General features: G+C 34.9%; 2 protein-coding genes across 3 annotated transcripts; one reads left to right on the forward strand and one right to left on the reverse strand.

The window, feature by feature from the left end:
* Positions 1–2,942: 2,942 nt before the first annotated feature.
* Positions 2,943–11,337, reverse strand: LOC143574743 (uncharacterized). Of its 2 annotated transcripts, XM_077059285.1 has the most exons (10): positions 11,270–11,337; positions 9,771–10,703; positions 8,469–8,982; positions 6,790–7,904; positions 5,181–6,122; positions 4,997–5,101; positions 4,828–4,917; positions 3,793–3,903; positions 3,237–3,712; positions 2,943–3,149 (listed from the first exon to the last, which is right to left on the reverse strand). In XM_077059285.1, the coding sequence occupies exons 1-10, from the start codon at positions 11,330–11,332 to the stop codon at positions 3,143–3,145; spliced, it is 4,356 nt and encodes a 1,451-aa protein (XP_076915400.1). In that variant the 5' UTR covers positions 11,333–11,337; the 3' UTR covers positions 2,943–3,142. The 2 variants fall into 2 exon arrangements, with proteins under 2 accessions (XP_076915400.1, XP_076915401.1); XM_077059286.1 differs by having other exon boundaries at positions 2,943–3,712.
* Positions 11,338–14,638: 3,301 nt separating this feature from the next.
* LOC143574750 (uncharacterized) lies at positions 14,639–17,365 on the forward strand. Its single transcript, XM_077059292.1, has 4 exons — positions 14,639–15,272; positions 15,353–16,265; positions 16,841–17,015; positions 17,132–17,365. The coding sequence occupies exons 1-4, from the start codon at positions 14,639–14,641 to the stop codon at positions 17,363–17,365; spliced, it is 1,956 nt and encodes a 651-aa protein (XP_076915407.1).
* The last annotated feature ends 10,148 nt before the right edge of the window (positions 17,366–27,513 follow it).

Below are 27,513 nucleotides of genomic sequence, written 5' to 3' on the forward strand. Positions count from 1 at the left end.
CTCTCTCCTAAAACAGAACCTTGTTCTTGTTCCTCTCAACTGTTTGGGTTAAATTTACAATCTTGCCATTCTTCTATCTTTCACCAATTATTCAAAGTTTTCAACAAACAAAAGGTATTGTATGTCTTTGTGTTGTTTATCTCTTCAATTCTTTGCATTTTGCAGTTTTCAATCCAAATCATGATTTTCTTGAATGATTCACATTATATTGATTTTTGTTATTTACACCTTTGATAGATATTAGTCTATTACGATTCTGAAGTTTCTTTTTCTCGTTTATTTTGATCGTTGTATGTACCATGCATATGACATATATTGGCAATTTGGCATATTGCAAACCCCTTCACTATAAACATGGGCCATATTTGTGAATCGTTGAGTTCTCTGGTAAATTTGTTAAACTAACAAATCTGACCGAATTTTAATTTAAATTTTAAAATCTTATTTATTGCTTCATTTATTACTTTATGCTTCATATTTTATTATTCCAAACTTTAGATTTTGGTAACATTGCAAATATACCCTAGAATATAAAGTAGTTTCGCATATTGTTTCAAAATAGTTATCTGCTTATACTTTAATGTTTAGATTATTTGTGATATTATGTTGTTTCTAAAACCGATCCACCGGTAAACCAACAAGAGAGCTACTTCGATAACTGGTCTGGTTATGAAAACATCTGCATCACTGGTAAAAGTTGTGTATCTGTATACCAATAGATTAACATAAATTGTATAACACGCTTATGAATGATCACAAACATGACTTGTAATTTCTATGATCACGTATGAGACTGATATTAATAAATGTCACATTGTCATCCCTAATTCACAGATACACCAATCGACTTACATCTTCAAACCAAGTCAACAAGAAGCCGATTGACTGGATCAACCTTAAATTAATTTGTAAATTTGATTTACTTATCTAGTTTAGTTGAAATAATTATTGTGCTCATTCTATTATAACAGATTCTTTTACAGTGCTCATGTAGCCTTTGGTTTCCATTGGCATGGAAAAAACAGTGCCCAACAAGCACTCAAGACGACACTCAACCGGAAACTTGATCCTTGAAGTCACAAACTATGATGACGTTTTAAGCCGATACCTCAAAGCCCCGTTTCCCTCGTGCCACGACAACTGCAAACAACAATCACCCGGGTCTGAGTCCCCGACCCAACCCAAATTCACACGTAAAAGATCAAACAAAACTGACCCTGATTCTCCTCAAGGAACCAAGAAACCGTTTGTTGCACCGATTCCCCGATCTCCAACAAGAAATGTCAAGACCAACACTTTATCAATTCCTAGACATCATGTCAAATCACAACCCATTGACTCCAAAAGTCAAGATTTTAAATCAAAGTCAAAGACCGCGGAAACTGATCCATTTTACATCACACCTCCAAGAATTACCAGCAGATACAGTGAAGTAAACCTATCTACTAAAATTTTAGGAGATGTCCATGTTTCACCTGCACTTGGTCAAACCAGAAGCAACAAAAGATTTGACAAGATCGACTCAAGAAAAGACGTTAAACTGGTCAAGAAAAACGTTAAGACGCCTGGAGATAGACCAACTTCCAAAAAGGTGGAAACTTCAAAGACCCTGTCAGGTCTAAAGCCCGGGATTGACCACGGGTCAAAAAAGTCAAACTCAATAGACCCGGTTGGTGAAGCTGTTCAAGAAAAAAGCAATAAAAGTCAAAGTCTTGATGAAGAAAGACCGTTGCAAAATGGATCACAAATTGCCTCCAAGTCAGAAAAAGAAGACCCCCCAGGAAGTCAAAGTCAAAGTCAAAGTCATAGCATCAAGAAAACAGAAAACCCGAGTCAAAGTCAAAAGAGCGGTAGCATCAAGAAAACAGAAAACACGAGTAGAGTACAAAGATTAGCGAAGGGAAAAGAAGACCTTTCATCTCAAAAGGTCAAATTTAAGCAAGGAAAGATTATTGGTTTGCAGTCTGAGAACAACGGTCAAAGAAAAGTCAACTTTGAGAAAGGAAAGGTGTTGGAAGAAAGTAAAACTGGTCAAGTAGATGCTAAAAGTTTAAGGAGGTTGAGTTCTGATGATGTTGTGATACACACTCCCGAGAGTAAGTCGGCTAGTGTGGCTTTAAAACATTGTGATACTGTAGAAAATAAGGTCGATGTGCGTTTGAACAATGTTATTGAAGAGACTGCTAGCAGGCTTATAAAAACTAGGAAAAGCAAAGTGCTAGCTTTAGTTGGTGCTTTTGAAATGATCTCTGAAAAAAAAGTTTAAAGCCCGATTAAAATCAAGAAAATCGGCTTTATATACATGATCGTTGTCCTGATTCTAGTTTTGATAATTGTTGTTAATAAACTCACCTTCAGACATAAGCTTTGCTGTGAACTTACTGGAGATAAAAACGGGTGAGTTTTAACCCATTTGCATAGAACGGGCCAACTCAGGTTATGTTTTACCCCTATCAGGTCAAAACATTGAATATACAAAATTAGCTAAAGACCAAACAAGCGGAAAGAGTTAAAATTGTCCAAAGTGTCCTAATGTCATCTTATTCAATAAAATAATATTATTGCAGTGATATAACTTTTGTAATTATATTTGACACTATATATCAATAGAATTTTTTATTTTACTTTCTGGACAAGTGTCCCAAGTCAACATAAAATCGGGTCAACTCAGGTTGTGTATATAAGATGATTACGGTAATGATATAAATCTTATAATCATATTTGACACACTAATTATGTATATACAAATAAAAAAATTAATCTTTTTGAACAATAAGTGTCCCAGGTCTACATAAAAACAGGTTATGTTTTATCTCTAATGCGTCAAGACGGTGAATATAAAACATTAGCTTAAAACCAAACAAGCCGAACGGATCGAAAATTGTCCAAAGTGTCTTAATGCATTAATACCTCCTAATTCCTAAATCATATTCAGTTTAAAAAAGACTATTGCAGTGATATAAAATGGTAATTACATTTGACACACAAACTATTTCTATAAAAATTAACTTTTTTGGACAACAAGTGCCCCGAGTCAACCCAACTAGCCCGGTCCATTTGACCAACACTAAAAAAACTATTCCTTTTGACCCGTTTCAAAAAATCAATCTAGACACCTTGTTATAATTTCATTCTACAACGTTCAATACCTAAAAAAAGCAATAACCAATAAATCAAAACCTTATGTCAATTATAATATTCGATCTCCAGACTTTTTATAAAAAAGATTCACTTACATATAAACTGGTGATTCAGTTGAAAAGAACAATTCTGCCCTGTCAATAAAGCTTGCAGAAAATCTTGAATGTAGCATCAAATTAGAACAACTTTCTGAACTCGGTTCACAAACCCTAGCAGACTTCCCGCCATCTTTCTGATTCCTAATCTTCAAACTTCTATTAATATTCCCAACTGAACCACTTTTACTCGACTGAGCACGTGAGGGCTTACGGTTTGATCTTTGAGAACCATCACCCTGCAGTTTTCTTGAATCGAGGCCTGACTGAAATGACTCAGTGAGTTCTTCAAACGGTTGGGACTTTGGTAAACCATTTTTGCAGGAGCTGAGTAATGAAATGAGCATCTCGATGCTGAGTTCTTGTTGGACCACCCCTTTGTTTTGCTCACTACCGAAGCAGGCGGCTATTAGGGTTCCAGCCAAGACTGGCATTAACTCGGGGTCACTGAAGAAGACGAATGGCAGATCGCATACCTGTGGAACCGAGTCACGCTTTAAAATTCTGGGTCTTTATTGAAATAATATTAATGGAAAAGAAGTTATTATTAAGTGACCTTGTGAAGAATAGTGGGGCTCTTTCCCCAACGAAGAACGGCTTGGTTCTCAGGATGAAACATGGCAAAGTAACCAAGAAGTAATAAAGATTCAAACAAAAGTAAACCCGTCTGAAACATGAAAAATTAACAGGCGCAATTTAGATTTTCATGCAAAATAAACAAAATTAGGTAACGTTTTGAAAATGTAACGCTTTCGATTATGTAACGCTTTGAAAATGTTATCAATTGTGCCGGGTGACCCATATTTATATTCGTATAAATAACATCAACCCTAGCTTGCACACACTTAAATTCATGTAATCCAAACACGACCCGTTTAAAACCATTATCTAAACGCATCAAACCGGTTGATGGGTAATAATCAAGTTGTGAACGTATTAATCAGGTTGGTGGGTTGTAATAACTAAACATATGGGTTAAAGTAACGGGTCATAAATGGGTTAAATAGGTCAACCCAAACACGAGCCGTTGTTTTTTAAATGGATTAGTGGTTGACACATATGGGTAATGATCAAGTTCCAAATGTATTAATCAGGTTGGTGTGCTGTAATTAGTAAACATACGGGTTAAAAGTAACAGGTCATAAACGTGTTAAACAGGTCAACCCAAACACGAGCTGTTGTCGTTTTTTAACGGGTTAGTGGTTGACCTATTTAACTAAACAGGTTGGCAGGTTGAGTTGTTTTAATAAACGGGTTAAACAGGTAAAACTAAAGACGACCTGTCTAAATAAACAGGTCAACCCAATCACCACCCATTTTTAAACGGGTCAAATATGCTAACCCAAAACCTGATAATTATCAGGTTGTGTCGAAAATTGCCACCCCTGAACTAGAATGGTGTTTGGCTTTTTAAATAATAACAATTTACCAAACACAAACAAGCGATAACTTATCTGATTAATTACAAATTCAAAGTTACAAAATAAACATATCCAAAACAATCTCTAACAGACCTTTTTATAGATTTTTATTGATATCACCCCCTTATGATTTATATGAAGATTTCAAATTAGAGTGATTTAAACATCACCTGATCAGTAGCAGTTCCCCACTTGCTGGTGCAATGAGACAAAAGATAACTCATCAGATGGAAAAATTCCATTTTTAGGTCGGGCCTCGCCTGTTCATTAGAAAAATGCATCAAATTCACAGTAAAGATTAGATATTAAGACACAAATAAACAAAAAATGTGTTCTTACTAGCATCATCTGGATAAAGTTAATATCAATCAAGGCCAAATTGTTCAAAACCTTCAGCACTCCAGTTGCCACTTCCTCAAAATTACTTGGAAGAACATAAGAACCCTAAACACAATTTACAAAATTTACAATACTTATGGCATTTCTAGTCAATTATTAGTATTCAAAAGTTAAAAAGAGTTACCTGTTCAGATGACAATCTATTATTAGCTTGCAGCAATACAGCTGTCAACAAAGACGGAAGACAAACCAATCCCGTTTCAGATATTGCCGAAAGAAGATCAGCCACTGGCTGCTTATGTGGCGATTTATTAACATTCTCATCTTTTTTACACAAATCATCAAGCTTGTGTGGTGATTTATTAACATTCTCATCTTTTTTACACAAATCATCAAGCTTATGTGGCGATTTATTAACTTTCTCATCTTTTTTACACAAATCATCAAGCGGACGATCCTCAGGCACATCTTGTAACAACTTAGGAGATAATTCGGAATTCCCATTTAAACTTGATAAAGAAGATTCTTTTATTGTCATTGATTCAAGTGGATAAGATTCCCAATCAATTGACGTGTTGACCCGATATCTAGAAGTCAAAATCACCAACACATTGATGATTAAAAGAATAGAAGACGGGAAAGGCGAGCCTTCAACTTGAGGCCTATCATAAAGTGCAAAAAGATCTCTTAATCTATGAATAACTTGATATGCGATCACGAGCTCGATTAACCCGTCTTGCATTTGGTTTTGGCGTTCATCAGAGCTTGAGTGGCCAATTATGGCTGCCACGGTCCACAACGATCCGTCTAGAACTTCGGTTATTGTGTCGGAATTTTCAATTAGGGTTTTGCCACCGCTAGTGTTGGAAGATGATGCGGTGATTTTGATGAAGTTTTCAAGGGCAGCTGCTAACATCGGAATCATTGGTGGTAGGAGATTTTCAGCAAGGAAGTAGCTTCGGTTTGCGGGTAATGACAATATTGCCCTTAGGAGTTTTAAGAAGAACACGGTTACTTGGGAGGCTTCGGGTTTGGATGTGTGCGAAGCGGGTAGAGCCGAGGCAATGAAATCAAGAAGGCCCGCTTGACGAGATGCGTGCAGTTCAGGGTCTTTTCCGTCCAAAAACTAGTACATGAGTTATTAAAATGTTAAAAAGACATAACTTTTGACAAAAATAATAAACCCTGTCAATTTGTCTAACAAGGTCACAAAGAGACTAAATACATCTTCAAAATCTTGTTATGACTTCTTTGAATTTACAAGTTATTGTAAGCACGACAATTAACATTCAACAGATTGTAATTATTAATATATACACAGATAGAAGTTTTACAATAAAATCCATACAATGTCAAATAAAAAGTAGAAAGTTTGACCTCAAAAGTTCAAAGTGTCTTTCTTTGGAATGAAAGAATAACAGCTAGAGGTGGCAATTTGAACCCATTTATTTATGAATGGGTTGATTGTGTCGTCTTTTAGCTCAAATGGGTCATATAAAATATTCAGTTAAAAGGGAAACGGGTCAGAGGAACCCAGTCAATATTTATGCATACAACTTCCTAAACATTTTTGCTCAAAGATCTAAATTATTTTTGTAATAAAAAAAAAGTTTATGTAATCAAAACGAACATCTAATCTTATTAAAATGGACAAAAAAAAAACATTTCCAACCTGGACCCATTTTTGACCTGTTACCCAACCCGGACGACATGGCCCGCTTTCCCCCTCTAGTAACAATTGTTTATAAACCTCTATATAATCATTTATATACAACTTTATAAAAAAATGGTACCTTAATTATATCACCGGTTACAAGCCCAATACTCACGGCCCCTTCTTTTCTCGCCTGCCTGTGTCTTTGAAGCTCTTGAAGCCACCTCCCAATTTTCGCCCGTGCGGTCCCCACAGCCGCCCTGTATCCAATACTCCCACTCTCCCCGCCCATAAACAGCTCACCTAAGTCATATTTCAAAGCCATAAGCCTTTGCCTAATCTTCTTAATCCTTCTTTTCAAAGAGTGTTGTAAGGCCAAATTAGGAACCATAGTCCCTTCAACACCCGCACCACCACCCGCTTGTTGATCATCTTCACCACTACTCGAACTCTTCAAAGCCCGCCTTAGTAAAGGCGAAGATTGATCCCTAAAATCCATTGAAGCCCGCTCCCTAATTTGTTCCAAATAGAATTTTCTTCTTTGTTCACTCTCTCTGAGCCGTTCGGCTAACTTTTGGGCCAAAAGTTCGGCCTCTTCTTGTTGGGCTTTGGCTAAAACCTCACGTCTCCTCATTTGGTCCATAGCTTTTGCTTCACGGGCTGCACTCGATGCTTTTCTTTCCTCTTCTCGTCTTAATAAAGCTTCTTCCTTTTTTCTTTGTGTTTCCGCAAGCCGTTGCATTTTTTCGGCTTCAACAAGCTTCTTTCTTTCCAAAACCGCTTCTTCTCGTGCCATATCCTCTTTTTGCTTGGATTTCATATCTTTTAGCTTCTCGGCTCGCCTCAGCTCTGAATCTTGATGCTTTTGTTGCAACATAAGTTTCTTGTTTTCTTCGTTTAATGAAGTGATGAAACGAACTTCATTAACTTTAGTGCTTTCATCACCGGCTCGTCTGGCAACTTGGGCTAAATAAGCTTCGTGACGGGTCTCGCTACGTTGGTGGCGAGCGTGCATTCCTTCACGTAGTCTTGTGCTACGTACGGCTTGCCATTCATTGACGCGGTCGAGTTTTTTGGTGCTTTTTTGTAACTTTTGTAATCTTTCATTCTCTAACTCGTTTCTAATTCTCATAGCACGTGCGTGCTTTTCTTCCGCCTCTTTCTTTAAATCAAGCGATGTCTTTTTCTTTTTTTCGGGTGACATTAACTTATCGTGTAGAATACGCGCGCGTTCCATGCTTTTTCTACCCATACCTGATGAATGTGAAATACTATATTATACACTTAAAAGAAAAAAAAAAGGGGTTTTGAAGTCGGGGGTCTTAGAGGGATCAGCCTCCCTATCTCCAATTCGTAACCATAACAACCAAACACATACAAAAACCAAATTGGTTTTTGTTTCGGTTTTATGCTTTCGTAAAACCCGAACAATTCGTTTTAGTTTTGCATGTAACTAAAACTGAAAAAACCAAACCAATGTCAATCTCATGGATGTTCATTTTTTATTTTAAATTTTAAGTTATAAGAATTTAATAGTATAACAACCCAAATATATAATAATAATAATAATAATAATAATAATAATAATAATCAATTAATCATTAATTTAACAAAAAGATTTAGGCTTAAATTCATTACTTTGGGCCAATTTCAGCCAAAAAAAAATTCAAGGCCACATGGTAAACCGAACCCAAACCGGAAAACAAAAAAACCAAAACCAAACGGTTTTAAAAAAACTTAAAAATCAAATTTTCGGTTTTTGGTTCGGTGCCGACCCGAATAGACCCCTAGATATTACTGGATCCGTTTGCTTGTTACCTGGTGAATGTGAAAAACGTGAAGATGAAGAATACGGTGACGTTAATATATCCTCCCAGTTTCTTTTTTGCTTCCACACATCCATTGACTTATAAGACACCCCGGTAAAATTGTTTCTTTTTTCCCTTTCTCTTTCCGACCCAGAAGTCGATTTTTTCGATTGATCCATGGATTTAGCGTTATCTTTTCTCAAACCCGTCTTCTCATTTTCTTTACTCTTTCCAGGGTCCGGATTCCTTTTCCCCCTACTTGTGTTTTCTTTAGGAAGAATTCCCACTCCACCTCGTTTTTTTGAATCCGCTGATGGTTCTTGCGTACCATTTGTGGTTCTATCGGTTCTTGATGTGTGCTTATTTACACTATTGCCACTTCTAGAATGACCATATGAATCAGTTAACCCCGGTTTTCTAGAACTGTTATTCATGGCTGCTCGTTCTTGTTGAATTTTCTTGAAAGCCTCGAGCGATGATGACAGTATTTCAGCCTTGTGTGGTGAAGTAGTCATGCGTCGAACCTGCAATCACAAGAAATCAAGAATCTTTATAGTTTTGTAGTAAAAATAAATAAGCTATTTGGGTTTTCTATAAATTCTGATTATTCATGGTGGTAGTAGACAAAATGTTCAAAAATGACATTTTTCTACACGTTAAAGTAGTTGGTGCTAAAATATGACCAAAAATTTTCAATCGATTATAAAATAACTAGTATAAAGTGCTTACCAATAAATATATTTCCAAACGACCGTTTTTCTGTTGGAATCAGTAACGAGGCATAAATATGCATTTTTTTATCTTTTTTTCTTATATAATCAGCTTTTTTGAACTTAAAAAAATGAATATGAGAACCCTATTTGAGTGTTTTGTAAAATCTGATAGTTTATGGAACTAGCAGAAAATATGTTAACAAAATAACATCTTTTACCTTGTTGAACTATTTAAAGTTAAAATATGACCATTTAATTTCTATCAATTATAAAATAACTTGTATAAATTGCTCATTAATGATATAACTACAAACGACCTTTTTTCCGTTAAATGATTAACAACGAGCCACAAATATTTATTTTTCAATTTTTTCCTTACATAATCAGCTTTTCAGAACTTAAAATAAGCTATTTGAGTGTTTTAGATTCTGATTATTTATGGAAGTAGTAGACAAAATGTTCAACAATTACAATTTTCTACATTGTTGAATTATTTAAAGTTAAAATATGACCATTTATTTTCTATCAATTATATAATAACTTGTATGAATTGCTAATTGATGATATAACACAACCCCTAAATAGAAAAGCATTCTAACCTCCCATGAAAGTGCATGTGGCCTACGCTGCTCAGACTTCATGGTCATTGGTGGATTATCAGTTGACCTTCTGACTTTCTCAAACTCTTGAACTCTACACTGCAACTCCTTAAAATCAGATGCTGCTTCTTTAAGAACAAGAACCGCCTCTTTCATCTGATCTATATCGCATTCAAGTTCACATAAAAGATACAACTCATCAACCGCTCGATTAAGATTCTCAAACAAAAAACACCAAAGCCGTTGCCTAAACCGTTCTTTACTCTCACCACCTTCAATATTACTCATCAACTCAACTCCTGAAAACTCATTCACAACCGAATCTTGCAAAGAGTTTGAATCCTGACACGTCACCAAATTTTCTGATTCGTTTGGTTCAAGATTCTCACTCTTTGGAACTTTATCACATTCTTGACAGAGATCATCACTTTGAGTAACCGTTTCCTCATTTACTATTTCAACCTTGATGTCTTCTGATGATACCTCCTTCACTTCTTCTAATTCTTGAGATTTATTATGTACTTCAATGGTTGGGTCATTTTCAATAAGTTTGTTCACAGTGTCACCAAACTTTATGTCAATATTTGCCTCATCGTCATCATCCAAATTACCAAATTTGATCTTTGGAAAAACATCAAGATTGTCACTTACTATACCCCCGTGATCCGTACTAGGTTTAGGACTGTCAACATGGCTAACTACACGCTTGTCAAGGTAGTTTACATCTTTCTCGTCTTCAATAGGAACATTATTAGTATTTTTTGAAGTATTAGTATCGGGTGTAGTTGAATCTTTAACTCTTGAAATCTGTTCACTAGAGCAAACATTTGAAGTCCCTTGACAAACCTCGTGGACTGTAACGTTCGAATTTTGTTTCTTGGATAATCCACCCACCCATCCTTGAAAAGAAAACTTTGAATTGTTTCTTTGTTTCTGAAAAAGTGCGAAATCAAGATTTTAAAGCAACCGGAAAATAAAGAAAGAAGACATTTAAAATAACAAGCAAACGATGATTTCTAACACTTTACCCTCAATTAATGTTCTTTTCCGTTACGTCTCAAAGATTTTCTTGAATCTAGACTCTCTTATATTATTAATTCAATCTACTACCATTTTTATTAAATAACCTCATAAACGAAACCTTAAACATACTAAGTTAATAATACCGTAATCATAAACAACTTCCAAATCATGTAATACTAAAACAAAACTTATTTCATTACATCAATGCTTACTGGATCAAAAGCAATTTCAAGACTTATTGTCCAAAATATTAATATGTTTCAATCATACTACCATGAATATCCTAACAACACAAATCAAATTATTCATAAAACTATTAAATTAAAAAGGAAGTCAACAAGGATGATCAAAACATATATAGCATTTAATCCAAAACAACAAATGTTACACATACAAATATTAACAAATAATTAGAATTAAATCCAATCATGAGAAAATAAACAAAAAATCACTTAAATCCATAAGAAATACACAACCTTTTTAACTTGCAGCCATCCAGAGCCCTGATCATCACCTGTATCTCCACTCTGTTCTTCCATAATCAAACCCACATTCGTTCTCACACAACCAATCACTAATTTCAACAATAATCAAAGAAACTTGCAATAATCGTTCATCGGAACCAAAAAAAGATGAACTTGACCTAAACCTTACTATACCTAACAAGATTAACAAACCCAGATGGGAATTGAATGTATTTACAATTAACGGTTCAACCCACAAATTATTTGCAAAAAAGATGATTAATTTTCAAGAATCAAGAGAAATGATGAGCCACAACTCAAAACCCAACGAGGGTTCTTGAAAGTTAAGGGTGAATATAAAGAATGATTTGGGGGCAAAGGTAATGAATTGGTCTGTGTTTTGACTGATTTGCCCTTCATCTTTATTGGGATGGCCATTGTACCCCTCTTTTGTTTCAAGGGTGTTTTTGGTACGGTTTGCTAAAGTGGAATGTCACTATCTTTAATTATGAAGTTGCCTAATAAAATAATTTTTGTATCTTTAGGTTTTGAAATCTGTTTAATGGCTTGTGAATAGTTACAAAATGGGCATGTGTAGATGACTCAATGATGTCAAATAGGTGTCCTTATCATGTTATGATATGCTTTTAACGCGCGCGAGGATAACGAATGTGACGACTACAGATGAAGTGGATGATGGTGTAAGTAGTAGTGACGTGTCATTCTGATATGCGATGGCATGAACATGTTTTGTCGTTCGAATTTAAATTATGTATAAGGAAAAGGATAGCAATATGTTGTGGGGGTGTGAAGTTCATGTCTTTTGTTCTTGTAATAAATTCGTTAAAAAGTGTAATGAATTACCATCATTTTGCGTTCTATATATTTTATAATGTTGGTGATTTGAAGAGTATGGACTTCACATAAGTGTTATTTATACTACATTATATAGTTACGGGTGTTAGATATTTTAGTGTAATTTGATTTACTTGTCAACCAATGTAAATCGTAATATATATTAAACAAGTCAGAATGTGCGAAGTGCATGCTTGTTTTAGTTTATTATGATTCTAGGGGCGAAGCCACTAACATACAGGGCCAAAAGGCGATAGTTTCTGACAAGGTTTAAGGGGTAGCGCAGTTATCAGCCTATAAACTTTTTATTTTGACTACTATTATTATTTTAAAAATTTATTAGAAAATAAATTGTCTAATGTCACGTTTTTATCCCAAGTCAAAATGGGAGGATTTTAATTAAAGTTAAAACTAGAATTGGTTGCCTTTGGTAGTTATCAAACGCTAATCTGCACTATCTCGTTCTTTTGGTTGGAACATTCAAGATTTTGGTTCTAAGAAATTCACTCTCAAATCTCATAATCGTTCTTAATCTCATCTGAGTTTTATCCGATTGATTTATTTGAAAAACCATCAAATAGTATCGATCTAAAAGTTGTAAACGACTCTCAAAAAATCCAAGTTACTATTCTTGAAATTCCCCCAACAAAGATTGGAACCATTTGCTTTTTGAAGAAGACGACGAATGAAGAAATTGCTAAGGAGATGACAAGTAAACTCGCAAAATTGGACAGGCTTGATGGTCAGGATTTTCGTGTATGTTTTGAGTTCCCCGTATGCCTGAATTGATTGAGAACTAGATTGTGGAACAAACCATAAGGAGATACTATATCTGTCGTTGTCACATCTTGAAAACTATGTCTGACTCTCTTTTTGATGTTTACCAATATGTATAAGGCTGTAAACGAACTGAACCGAACACTCAAGGTAGCCATCCTTTTCCATGTTCACCCGTTAAGTTTTGTCGGACAAACAGGAGGTTCACGAACCCTTTACCGAACGAAATTTGTGTCAATGTTCGTTCATTAAGCTTTTGTTAGACAAATGGGCGATTCACAAACACTAATGAACAAACAAACACAAGGACACTAACGGACACCAATGGATAATCGACCACTAACGACATTTATGAACAAAAGAACATAAACAACTCTAACAGTCGAACAAACAGAAATGGCTCTAATGGACAAACGGACATAAAAGATTACATATTATCATAAATCCAAAGAAATTCACCTAGAAATTCGAAACACTTAACATGGTTTTAAAATATAATCATATCAAAATAATGTCTTGAAATTCAAAATCCACAAATCTTCTAGCGTTTCATTAGAAATAAGCTTCAAATTCTTCATTACCGGGCAAATGCAAACGAACGTAATCGCACAAACGTAAACGAATACATTACCAAACGTTCACAAACACAATTAAATAAACACGGCCTCTATCCATGTTCGTCCATTTAGCTTACCTAACGAAAACTTGTTGTTCATGTCCGGTTCTTTTATTAAATTGACGAGCATAAACAAACTTCCCGCCGAATAGACGAGCGGATGCCCGGTTCGTCTACAACCCTAATAAACGTAGAAACTGCAAAAGAATTGTGGGATTCTGTTGAATCCAAATATATGACAGAAGATGCTTCTTGCACGAAGTCTGGTTGATAATTTTATCAATTAGAATTATAAGGTGGTTGATTCAAGGTAGGTAATGGAATTTATAATGAATTGTTGAGAATTATAGGAGAGTTTGCTCAATATATTATGAATATGGATAAGTCCATATCTATTTCTAGCATCATTGACAAACTGCCCTTGGGTGTTCATTGGATCGGTGGATATCGGTTATTCGGGTTGTTTGGATCGGTTTGTTTGGATTTGAATTTTTTTTCCTAAATTCGAAAATCGAAGCGGTCCGAATTCAAATTTCTTTAACCGAGCCGAATTCACCGAATTCAATTTGGATTGGTTCGGTTAAAATCCGAAAAACCCAAATTCAATTTGAAAAACTTAATCTGTATTGTACAGCTCATAAGGTGTTACGGATAGGAAAGCATAAGGGTTTAAGTGTAAACAATAGTAATAGAGGGACCGGTTTGTAATACTTGTAATTGTTAGGGATGCACTTGTAATCTAGCTAACGAACTGTTAGTTAAGAATTTGTTGTACTTAACTGTGAGTAACTATAATAAACGCAGCGATTAGTTGGAATACTTCTTCTCTGTTTTCTCTATTCTATCTTTTTGCTTATCAAGTGGTATCAAAGCACCGATCCGTCAGAGCTCCAGTGACCTAATTCCGATTGCCTAATTCCAGTGACCTAATTCTTCCATCATTGCTACTCACTTCCTGTTACTTTCCAGTTCGTTTCCATTCTTGAAATTGATCTTTGATTCGATCAATTTCCTTCAATTCATTCAACAAATTCAGTTCGTTCAGTCATAATTGATCATTAGTTCGATCAATTCTTCCCTAAATTTCGTCACTTCTAAACCCTAATTTCGTTCAGACCTAATTCGCGTCAGCGATGGCTGCCAACGTTAACACTCGTCAAGAGGTCGATAAGACTTTGAAAGAACACGAACGCATGATCTTGCGTATGGAGACAAATTCACAAGCTGCAATGGCTGATTTACAGTCGAATATGGAGAAGATGATGGAGCGTATGCTTGCCCCAATTCAAGAACAACTCCGTAATCAACATAATCAACATCCTACTACCGGTGGTGCTGCATCATCATCATCAGGATCTCAATATGGGGTGGATCAACGATTAAGCCGTTATGGCCGTATTGATTTTCCTAAGTTTAATGGTGAAGATGTTGAGGGTTGGTTATACAAATGTGATCATTTCTTTGAAATGGATCGCACGCCTGATTCATCGAAGCTAAGGATTGCAGTAGTCAATTTGGAAGGTCCTGCTCTTCAATGGCACCAAGCGTATATGAGATCTTGTGGTAGGACAGTTGATACCCTACCTTGGGAATCATATGTGGGTGCAATAACTACAAGGTTTTCTGAATCTCTCCTTGAGGATGCCATGGAAGAACTCAAGGTATTGTATCAGACTGGATCACTCAAAAAGTATTGTTTAGCTTTTGATGCTTTATTGAATAAAGTTGTAATATGCGAAGAATATGCTGTAAGCTTGTTTGTGGGAGGTTTGAAACCGGAGTTAAAGTGTATGGTTAAGATGTTTAGGCCTAGGACTTTAAGAGAAACATATGCAATTGCTAAACAGCAAGATATTGCTCACCATACCCTGCTAAGAAAACTACTTTCAACTATTTCAATCCTACTCCTATCAATACCTATAACCCTAAGATTGCAGGTCCTACTAATGCAACTAAACTTCCTTTGTTACCCACTCATACCCAAAAACCTTTTACTTCTAGGAGATTAACCACCAAAGAGTTAGAAGCTAAGAGAGCCAAAGGAGAATGCTTCTGGTGTTCTGAGAAGTTTTCTGCTGGTCATAAATGCCCAAACAGACAGCTGTTTGTCATAGAGCTAGCTGATGATGATTCAGATGAAGCTTTTGTCCAAGAAGTAGTGGAAGAAGTAGAAGAACCTAGGATTTCCATTCATGCTTTGACTGGAATTACCTCTTATTCTACTATGAAAATTATTGGCTCTATGGGAACAAGAACTTTACACATCTTGGTTGATTCAGGATCAACTCATAACTTCATTGATCAAAACTTAGCTACTAAACTCAAAATTACCACTCAAGAAGTTAAGTCCATGAAAGTAACTGTAGCTAATGGAAACCAGTTAACTTGTCAGAATATGTGTAAGGATTTTAAATGGATGATGCAGGGTACATGGTTTAGTGCAGATGTTTTAGAGATTCCTTTGGAAAGTTATGATATAGTATTAGGAATCCAGTGGTTAACACCTTTGGGGGATATTACATGGAATTTTGGTAAAATGACTATGGAGTTTCAAGTGGAGGGTGTCCCTTATAAACTGAAAGGTATCGAAACTAACAAGATTAGTTTGTGTTATGTTGAGAAGATGTCCAACATGCTACAATCTCCTACAAAAATTATTCCGTCTCAGTTGTATGGTCTGCAGTTGATTCCTCCAACCTGTACAGAAGGGTTTGGATCCAAGGTTGGTAATACCATTGAAGATAAAGCTTTACAAGATCTGTTGGTACTATATGCAAATATTTTTACTATTCCTAAAACCTTACCACCTAATAGACAATGTGACCACAAAATTGTCTTAAAGGATGAAACTAAGCCCATTAATCTGAAACCTTATAGATACCAATCAGTATAAAAAGATGTAATTGAAAGAATGACTAAGGAATTATTGGATTCTGGAGTTGTCAGGAACAGTAACAGTTCCTTTGCCTCACCAGTTGTCCTTGTCAAGAAAAAAGATGCTACATGGCGAATGTGTGTGGATTATAGGCAACTAAATGACGCAACAATCAAAAACAGGTTTCAAATACCTTTAATTGATGAATTGCTAGAAGAATTGGGAGGAGCCACTATATTTTCTAAATTAGATCTTAGGTCTGGTTACCATCAGATTTGGATGTTTGAATCTGACATCTCAAAGACTGCTTTTCGAACACATCAGGATTATTTGAGTTCCTTGTGATGCCATTTGGGCTAACAGATGCTCCAGCTAACTTCCAAGCTTTAATGAATCAGACCTTTAAAGATTTATTAAGGAAATGCGTGTTATTGTTCTTTGATGATATCCTTGTTTATAGCAAGGATATGCAACAACATTTAATTCATTTACAAACTGTATTGGAGATCTTGAGGAATAATCAATTATATGCTAAGCAATCTAAATGCACTTTTAGTGGTCAATCAGTGGAGTATTTGGGTCACATAATCACTAAAGAAGGAGTTTCCACTGATCCATCAAAAATAGATGCTGTGGTACAATGGCCAACACCAGTAACTGTTAAACGGGATTCTTAGGTTTAGCAGGGTACTACAGGAGATTCATCAGGAATTTTGGGGTAATTGCTAAACCATTGAATGAGTTATTAAAGAAAGATGGATTCAGATGGTCTATGGATGCACAAGATTCTTTTAAACAACTCAAAGGTGCACTAAGTTCTGCACCAGTATTAGCACTTCCTGACCTTAATCAACCTTTTGTAGTGGAGACTGATGCGTCCAACAAGGGTATTGGTGTTGTTTTGATGCAAGAAAAGCACCCATTGGCTTTCATTAGCAGAGCTCTGTCTCCTAAACAGCAGACCTTGTCTGTTTATGAGAAATAACTTTTGGGTATTATTTTAGCAACTAAGCAATGGCATTATTATCTCATAAGTGGTCATTTCATTATTAAAACTGATCAAAAAAGCTTGAAATACTTGATTGACCAAAAAATCACCACTCCTTTACAACATTCTTGGTTAGTGAAACTTATGGGCTATGACTTTGAGATACCGTATAAAAAGGGTAGTGAAAATGTGGCTGCTGATGCTCTTTCTAGAGTACAAGGAGTGTCCTTGTTCCAATTAACACTCATTTCTTTCCAACCACTGTTTTTGGAAAGAATTAAGAACTCTTGGACAACTGACCTTGAAGTTCAAAAACAGATCTCAGATCTGCAACTGCAACAAGGTCAATCATCAAACCATTTTACATGGCAATATGAGCTTTTCAGGAGAAAGAATAAATTGGTGGTGGGTCAAGATTCAATTTTGAGACAAGATATACTTAAAGAATGCCATTCTACTTCTATGGGTGGTCACTCGGGTGTTCATGCTACCCATCAGAGGTTAAAAAGTATGTTTTATTGGAAGGGGCTGTTGAAAGAAGTTAGAGAATTTGTTAGAAAATGCATTGTTTGCCAACAAGTAAAGTCTGAAACTATGGCATACCCTGGTCTATTGCAGCCATTACCTGTACTAGCTTTTGTTTTCTCCAACATTAGTATGGATTTCATTACAGGATTACCTAGATCCAGGGATAAAGAAGTAATTTTTGTGGTTGTTGACAGACTTACTAAATATTCTCATTTCATAGCCTTGGCTCATCCATATAATGCAAGCACTGTAGCTCAAGCTTTTGTGGATAATATCTACAAGCTACATGGATGGCCATCCACAATTGTATCAGACAAGGATACCATTTTTCTGAGTGCTTTTTGGAAAGAATTCACTAGAATTCAAGGCATTTCAGTCAACATGTCAACTGCTTACCATCCACAAACATATGGTCAAACGGAGGTGGTAAATAGATGTGTAGAGGCTTATCTTCGATGTATGGTCTTACAAAAGCCTACATCTTGGGATAGGTGGTTATCATTAGCTGAGTATTGGTACAACAAAAACTTTCATACTTCTATCCAAACAACACCCTTTCAGGCTTTATATGGATATGCTCCACCTCTGCATGTTCCTTACATCCATAGAGACTCTAATGTTGCTGAAGTGGATGATATGATGTGTGATAGAGAAGGGACTGTAAGGCTACTCAAAGAAGCTTTACACAAGGCTCAAAATCGAATGAGGCAATATGCTAACAAGAAAAGAAGTGAAAGAAGTTTTGATACAGGAACTTGGGTGTATGTTAAGCTGCAGCCATATGTGCAGACTTTTGTAAGACTTGGTGGCTATAATAAATTATCTCCTAAGTTTTTTGGGCTTTATTTGATCATTGAGAAAATAGGAATTTGGCATACAGATTGCATCTTCCAAAGGAAGCTCAAATCCATCCTGTTTTCCACGTGTCATTATTGAAGAAAGCAAACGGGCCTCCAACACAAGTTTCAGTCATACCTACTGTTGCTCCAAGGTTCTCCCTACAGCCCCTAAAGATCTTAGACAAAAGAGTTACTAGGAGAAGGAATAGAGTTGCAGGTCAAGTCTTAGTATAATGGAAAGATTTACCTATCTGTGATGCTACGTGGGAGTTTAGAGACGAGTTCCAGTATCGATTTCCTAATTTCCAGTTGTAGAATCCTTGGGTCAAGGATTCTAAATAAGGAGAAGGTATTGTTACGGATAGGAAAGCATAAGGGTTTAAGTGTAAACAATAGTAATAGAGGGACCGGTTTGTAATACTTGTAATTGTTAGGGATGCACTTGTAATCTAGCTAACGAACTGTTAGTTAAGAATTTGTTGTACTTAACTGTGAGTAACGATGATAAACGCAGCGATTAGTTGGAATACTTCTTCTCTGTTTTCTCTATTCTATCTTTTTGCTTATCATAAGGATTCTTACATGGGACTGAGTTACTGAGGAACATACCAGATTAAAAGTGGAATTGAGCCGTGGATGTGGATGCGTCGAAGTGGAATCGTGGAGATGGATTTGGAATTTTGGATGTGTCATTTGATTTCTCTCCAGTTTAGGGTTTTGAAAAGGGAAGCTTAGTGGGCTTGCTTGGTGAAGTGGACTACTGGACTCATAACATAAAACTTATATATATATATATATATATATAAACCCACATAACCTAGTTCGGGTTATTCGGTTATCCAAATTCAAAATTTCAAGATTCGAAATCCGAATTGGGAATTCGGATTCGGTTATTATTCGCCCTGAAAATCGAATTCAAGATTCATATCGTTTTTTTAGTTACAGATACGGTTCGATTTACGGATTTTTAGCTTTTGGATATCTAGCTCGCCCCTACTCGTTCTTATAAATATTTCAAACATAATTTAAAGCATAAGTGTAGGGCCCGATCTCAGGCACCATACTATAGTTAGATTTATTCATGAAGAAACTATAAATATCAGAGTAAATTAAAACTTTCGCAGAATATTCATTTAAAACATGGCAATCATTCAAGCATACTTAGTCTTTCAATATCTAAACAAAACAAAAACACAAAATGTTCTCCATATGGATGTCAGCCACTTCATGGATAGCGTTTATCTTCCCTTAAGCTCCATGCTCCCTAATTACATGCGTACATATTAAAAGTCAGCTACACTGAGTGAGTTCTAGCTTAACAGGTAACATGTTACACTTACACATATGTTCACATTCAAATACAGAGATGCACATAACACATGATCTTCATACATATATCCATGCGTACATTCTTAACATACTTGCCATACTTATCTCATACTTGTTCGCAGAAATTATAAGGGTCTACCACCCTTATACACATATATTAGTAGACTTGCCCCCTAACATACACATATATTAAAGGGTTTGCCACCCTATGATACGCATATTTTATAGGGTCTACCACCCTAGCATACACTTACATACATTCAATTTATTTAAAATATGTTATACTATCATACGCTGTGTGTCACTAATTAAAGCAATGCATATATGTCTTATGAGTGTGCACACAATCCCGAAACATTAAAGAGAAAATGGGCTAGAAACTCACATGTAGTCAGTTATGTTCAGAGTTAATAGTTATTCCTTTCTTCTGTTAAATCCTGGTGCGCTTATCGATATGAGAACTGTGCGACGTCTAGGAGTGTGGAATCCTTCTAGACTCATTTATGGTGTAGAAGACGAAGAACACGAACAATATAAACAAACAACGAATGGGATAAACACGATGTAAAACTCTTTTATTAATAAATCAACAAATTACAAAACGAAAGAGTATACATCTTTTTGCTGACCCGAGGTGAGCTCTACCTCGTTTCAACCCACGAAACTATCCCTGTCTGCTTCTTTCATGATGATTGAACAGTTGAACAGCCAACCAAAACCCTAAACATAACACACACACATATATATATAGATATCAAGTTCGTGGGCTTGGGCCTCCAAGCGAACTTAAGCTAAGTTTTCTCGGGAAAGTTCACCCTGCCACAAATTTGCCTGAATTGGTTCGAATTGCATAGCGACGATCACAAAATGTACCAACATCTTCAATTGAGTTACGCTAACTGTTTAATGTTTAACTGCCAATACGTACACCAACTTAGTTTAATTTACTTAACAAGGTTACTTGACTGAACTTAACTGAGCTAATTAAGTCAATAATTTGCTAAGTGAACCTTATAACATAACATAGTCCACTTAAACATTCAATTAGGCTATGATTGGGTCCAAGACCTCATCCGTAAATTGACCTCTAATCGCATGGCCTACCTCATCAACATAGACCCCCTCATCCGCAAGGGTTAATGCAGTTAATAATTTGTTGTCACACCCAACCTAGAGGGGCCTAGGCATATAACCAATAGTTGGTACCCGGTTTTCTAAATACATTAGAGTTGCGTTCTTTTCCACTATCATATAAAGGACTTGATCTTAAAAGATCATGAATACACCACTACCGAATGAAATTGGTCTTGAAAGATATGAAATAAACATATAATAACATAAAATCTATGAAATAGTTACATGTAAAACTAGCTAATTAAATCCAATATTAGTTTACGATATAAATTTGAAGGAAGAACAAATAAAAAAAATAACAAGAACACTTAAGTAGAGAATGGGAGAATCAAAGATAAAAATTGATGATGAAAATTACTTGGCAAATAGTCATATTCTAAAGAAAACTGATTTAAATTTAGCGACATTAGCGTAAACATGTGACAAACATTGAACTTAAATGATGTTTTGTGTAATTTTTCAAACTTAAGAACGAAAAGTCGAACACTATACTTGAGTAAATACGTAAAGGACAAAAACTGATTGGCTGTAATTATTAAATTAAAATCAAAGATATCGCGTCATCACCTAATAAATGCTTAACACACGCCACTAAATGTTTTGATGTGCTTTTTTTCTTTTTCTTGACAAAGTCCTTAATAGCACTGAGGTTAGAATTACTCAACTTTATTTCTTTAGATCACGAGGATTCGTAGTATTGTGATGCGTAGTGTTCTCTCTACCACACAACCTTCGACCACAAGCTATAAGTTTGATGATTTGCATTTTTTCGAGGAACTTCAATCTTTTTTGGCATATCAATCCTTCCCAAAATCAGTGAATATACTGATTTTAGAACGGGTGAATGTGAGAAAAGATTAATCTTTCTCAACGAAATGCAAATCATCAAACTTTAAGAATCTGACCGAAGTTGGATGACTATATTTAAAGAAATTTTCCACTACCGTATAAAGGACTTGATCTTAAAAGTTCATGAATACGCCACTACCGAATGAAATCGGTCTGGAAAGATATGAAATAAACATATAATAACATAAAATCTATAAAATAGTTGCGCATAAAACTAGCTAATGAAATCCAATATTAGTTTACAATATAAATTTGAAGGAAGCACATAGGCAACAAAATAATCAATAAATAAATAACAAGAATACTTAAGTAAAGAATGTGAGAATCAAAGAAAAAATTGATGATGAAAATTACCCTTTTCCTCGTAATGATAGAAAACAATTGACAAACATTGAACTTAAAAGATGTTTTGTGTAATTTTTCAAACTTAAGAACGAAGAATGAACTAATGTAAATACGTAAAGGATGAAAACTGATTAGCTGTAATTATAGTATTAATATCAAAGATATCGCGTCATCACCTAATAAATGTTTAACGCACGCCACTAAATGTTTTGATGTGCTTTTTCCTTTTTTCTGACAAAGTCCTTAATAGCATTGAGGTTAGAATTACTCAACTTTATTTCTTTAGATCACAAGGATTCGTAATGTTATTATGCGTAATGTTCTCTCTACCACACAACCTTCGACCATAAGCTTTAAGTTTGATGATTTGCATTTTGTCGAGGAACTTCAATCTTTTTTGGCATATCAGTCCTTCCCAAAATCAATGAATATACTGATTTTAGAACGGGTGAATGCGAGAAAAGATTAACCTTTTTCAACGAAATGCAAATCACCAAACTTTAAGAATTTGACCGAAGTTGGATGACTATATTGAAAGAATATTACCTAATAAATGCTTACGTCACACCACTAAATGTTTTGATGTGGTTGTTTCGTTTTCGTGACAAAGTCCTTAATAGTACCGAAGTTAGTATTACTCACCTTTATTTCTTTAGATCATGAGGTTTTGTACTATTATGATAAGTAGTGTTCTCTCTGCCACACAACCTTCGACCACAAGCTTTAAGTTTGATGATTTGCATTTTGTCAAGGAACTTCAATCTTTTTTGACATATCAGTCCTTCCCAAAATAAGTGAATATACTGATTTTTAGAACGGGTGAATGTGAGAAAAGATTAACCTTTTTCAACGAAATGCAAATCACCAAACTTTAAGAATCTGACCGAAGTTGGATGACTATATTGAAAGAAATTTTCCCCTACCGTATAAAGGACTTGATCTTAAAAGTTCATAAATACACCACTACCGAATGAAATCGGTCTTGAAAGATATGAAATAAACATATAATAACATAAAATCTATAAAATAGTTACGCGTAAAACTAGCTAATGAAATCCAATATTAGTTTACGATATAAATTTGAAGGAAGTACATAGTAAAAAAAATAACAAGAACACTTAAGTAGAGAATGGGGGAATCAACGAAAAAAAATTGATGATGAAAATTACATTTTTCCTGTTTTGGCAAATTGTCATATTCTAAAGGAAACTAAATTTAAAGTTAGCAACATTAGCGTAAGGATAGAAAACATGTGATAAACACTGAACATAAAGGATGTTTTGTGTAATTTTTCAAACTTAAGAACGAAAACTTTACTTGCGTAAATACGTAAAGGATGAAAACTAATTGGTTGTACTTGTAGTATTAATATCAAAGATAGCGCGTCATCACCTAATAGATGCTTAACGCACACCACTAAATGTTTTGATATGTTTGTTTCATTTTCGTGACAAAGTCCTTAATAGTACCGAAGTTAGAATTACTCACCTTTATTTCTTTAGGTCACGAGGGTTCGTACTGTTATGATGCGTAGTGTTCTTTCTACCACACAACCTTCGACCACAAGCTTTAAGTTTGATGATTTGCATTTTGTCGAGGAACTTCAATCTTTTTTGACATACTAGTCCTTCCTAAAATCAATGAATATGCTTATTTTAGAATGGGTGAATGTGATAACAGATTAACATTTTTCAACGAAATGCAAATCACCAAACTTTAAGAATCTAACCGAAGTTGGATGACTATGTTGAAAGAAATTTTTCACCACTGTATAAAGCGCTTGATTTTAAAAGATCATGAATACGTCACTACCAAATGAAATCGATCTTGAAAGGTATGAAATAAACATATAATAACATAAAATCTATAAAGAAAGTATCTAAGATAACTTTTAAAATAAAAATGACAGAAAGAACGCTATGAAAAACGAAACGAAAACGCAAATTAAATAAAAGGAAGGAAATTAAAAGAAAATGATCAGGAAATTCACACTTAACATAAACAAAAAAATAGTCATACTCTAAAAAACAAAATTTTAAATCTAACGCCATTAGCGAAAGGGTTGACATGTGTGATAATCAATGGACTTAAAAGGATGTGTTGTATAGTTTTCAAACATAAGAATGAAGAGAGTGATTACACATATATGTAAAACTCGAAAGTTGCAATTTGCCTAAATTCTAATGTCAATAACCAATATAACATATCTTTACATGATAAATGCTTAAAGATATGGTCATATTCAAAACTAAATAAAGGTCAAGTTGGTACAAAGAGAATCCTGGTCGTACTTGATGTCAATTCAGGCCACATCAAGTACTCACGATCTCAGATCCAAGCTCTAACCACAAAAGATATGAGGGATAAGTGGTTATGAAGAGTATGGAATAATTTAAATTTAAATATGTCCATGACATACAAGGAATAAGGCTTGATGGTGGTATCCAAACATAAGAAGCCGGATCCTCTGTAAAGAGGCAAGGAATCCATGCAAGGATGATGATGAGAAAGGAGAAGCTGGTTCTTCATGAAGAGAGAGAGAGAGATGAGATGCTAGTGGGAGTGTTTTCCACTGCAAATGGGATGTCTAAGTACATAGGGGTAAGTCCCTATTTATAGAGGGGAAGTGGACTTTAATGGGTTTTTTTCATGTGGGCCTTCACAAGCTTAATAGGCTTATCCTTTTACTAAGGTGGAAGAATTACATATTTCACCTTTCAAAACCTTACTGATTACATATTTACCCCGCCTAAAAACACAATGACAATCCCCCCCCCCTCTCCCCACTCCAAACATCCTTAACTGCATATTTACCAAGCCTAAAAATTCAATTGTATATTTCCCATATTTAGTTAAAAGATTTTTGCAAATTTACCCATTTTTATTTATTTTATCAAAAATAATACATACTCTATTTTACCTTTACTTTTATTGGAAATCAGTCTCACGAACATGAAATTTGCTCTCAACAAATATCGGCTCTTTTCTGTTTATTATAATTTCTTGACATTTGCACACAAATTGCATAAATCCATCTATATAAACTAATTAACTTCCTAAACATACTATAAATCAAACTACTACATTCTAGATTTTTAAACTTGTAAGAAAAACATGCAACTAAACAAGCATATTAATCTTGAAATAAACCATTCTCTTGCTCTTTTCCCTAGTCAACCCACATAGATTTAATCTTTCTTTTCTTCTTGCTCATGCTTCATTCCTTTCTACATTCATCATTTTTTTCTTCCTTCTTTCTTTCTTGTTTTAACTCGAAAGCGAGTTTCTTGCTCTTGCTTCTGATTAAAGGATCATATTATTTGCTTCGTACTTGCTGATATAATGCTAAATGTATATATTTTTCTTGTATAGGGTTTATATAATATTTTATTAGTTTTGTTCATTTTTTATTTAGAATTTGTATACTACTGACATATTTGTGTAATGTAGGTTCCGGAAATTGGTCGTGGTTGAAAACGGCGAAAAATGAGCTAAAACGGAGATACCAGAAGGATCAGGAATGAACCGGAAACAAACCAGGATTGAACTGGACCGGCCAGGCCAGGTCCCCCTTTAAATCACGTCACGCCGCGCGACCAGGGAGGTCTGGGCATGTCGTGCGGCGCGTGGAGAGCAAGTTTCTAGAAAATTCAACGAAAATCAGGTTTTTGGGCCCGGAACACTATATAAACACCCTTAAACTTAACCCTAGATATACCAGACGAACTACAGCTGAATTTGGAGTTTTCCGGAGCTTAGAATTGCAACTCTTGGCAGGTTTGAAGGCTAGGAATCAGCTGGTGAAGTGCTCCTCGATCAAGTAAGAAGACTACGGGTTTTATCACCTTTAATCTTCCGTTTACATTATTTTTCGCCAAGATTTCTTTAAACATTGTTTCATTTGATTTTATAATGATACGCTAAACGTTATAGACTGCCTAGGTTGGTGATGAACCTTTGTTAAAAGATTGATTTTAATTGGGATTTGTTTGCGTTATGGTTTTATGAATTAAGTAAAAGGTTTGATTATATTGAATTGATGCACATGTGTACTTATGATTATTTGATGAGTTTTTATTATTTCATAGTTGCCTCGGTGATTGTCTATTATATAATAGGTTGCTATTAGGTCATCTACTGTGTGTTTTTTACTAGTTTATGATTGAATTGTAATAAGATCATAGGAATAATAAATATTAATCAAATAAACCTAAGTGTGCTGCTAATCTAAATAGTTGTAAGGTGATAGATTATTGATAGATCTTTGTTGATTAAGATTGCTAGATTTAGTTCTTCGTAAGGAGTCCGTCTAGGTTTGATTGGTTAACTTTGTCTATCGAGCCAATTAAATACATTAAACTGCCTTTGATTTTCGCGCTGCAAGGTAGGATTTCACATTAAGGAACATGTTCATAATTAATTAAGTGATCGTAAGGAAACTTAATATTTAAAACTGGTTTACGTTAAAACTTATTAGAAACCCATAGGTTCTTGAGAAGGGTTAGGGGTCCTGTTCGGGTTTTCTTTTAAGCGTCTATTTTACGATCCCAGATCCATAACAAATATTTCCCGGTTAACTGACAACTGCAACTTAGGGGATTCTAGCCTATATGCGGTTTTTCATCATCAACTGATTAAAATCAACTTAATTGTCTTTCGTTTAATTTACCTGTCTTTTCTTAATTAGTTTTTAATAATAGTTTAATTTTAGTATTTTAAGTAAAACCCCCCTTTAATAATATAAATAAATAGTTATGTCAGTCACTCAAGTCTAATTAGCTAGTTAACGTAATTTACAGAGTCTCGTGGGTTTGATATCCGGACTTACTTAGCTGTACTAGAGCCGACCGGTTCACTTGCCGGTTAGTAGTTTTAGTTAAGTTAAGAGTCTAGAATTATTACTTAGTGTCTAGATTAACGTAATTTTGGTTAATAATTCTATAATTACTTTTAACACATCACTTGCTCTGGCCAACTTGCAAAGAAGTTTTCTTGCTTGAACTTGCTAAACATTTACTGACCAACTTGCTGATCAATTTTTGACCTACTTGCTAATCAGATTTTCTTATGGTCTTAATGCTTGTTGACTTGCTAATATTATTTATGATTCTTGCAAAAGTT

The sequence above is a fragment of the Bidens hawaiensis genome, unplaced genomic scaffold, assembly GCF_021521415.1.
Source record: "Bidens hawaiensis isolate Kalapana, Puna unplaced genomic scaffold, B.hawaiensis_p1.1 tig00027096_1, whole genome shotgun sequence".
Lineage (NCBI taxonomy): Eukaryota > Viridiplantae > Streptophyta > Magnoliopsida > Asterales > Asteraceae > Bidens > Bidens hawaiensis.

Excerpts from the sequence above, each read along its gene's own strand:
- LOC143574743 (XM_077059285.1), bottom strand. The coding sequence starts at position 11,332 with ATGGAAGAACAGAGTGGAGATACAGGTGATGATCAGGGCTCTGGATGG. Across the intron at positions 10,704-11,269 it reads GATGGCTGCAAGTTAAAAAG|AAACAAAGAAACAATTCAAA; the intron begins GTTGTGTATTTC and ends GCACTTTTTCAG. Across the intron at positions 4,918-4,996 it reads ACTTTATCCAGATGATGCTA|GCGAGGCCCGACCTAAAAAT; the intron begins GTAAGAACACAT and ends TCTAATGAACAG.
- LOC143574750 (XM_077059292.1), top strand. The coding sequence starts at position 14,639 with ATGGCTGCCAACGTTAACACTCGTCAAGAGGTCGATAAGACTTTGAAA. Across the intron at positions 15,273-15,352 it reads TGTAAGCTTGTTTGTGGGAG|CAAGATATTGCTCACCATAC; the intron begins GTTTGAAACCGG and ends ATTGCTAAACAG. Across the intron at positions 16,266-16,840 it reads GATAAAGCTTTACAAGATCT|CAAGGATATGCAACAACATT; the intron begins GTTGGTACTATA and ends CCTTGTTTATAG.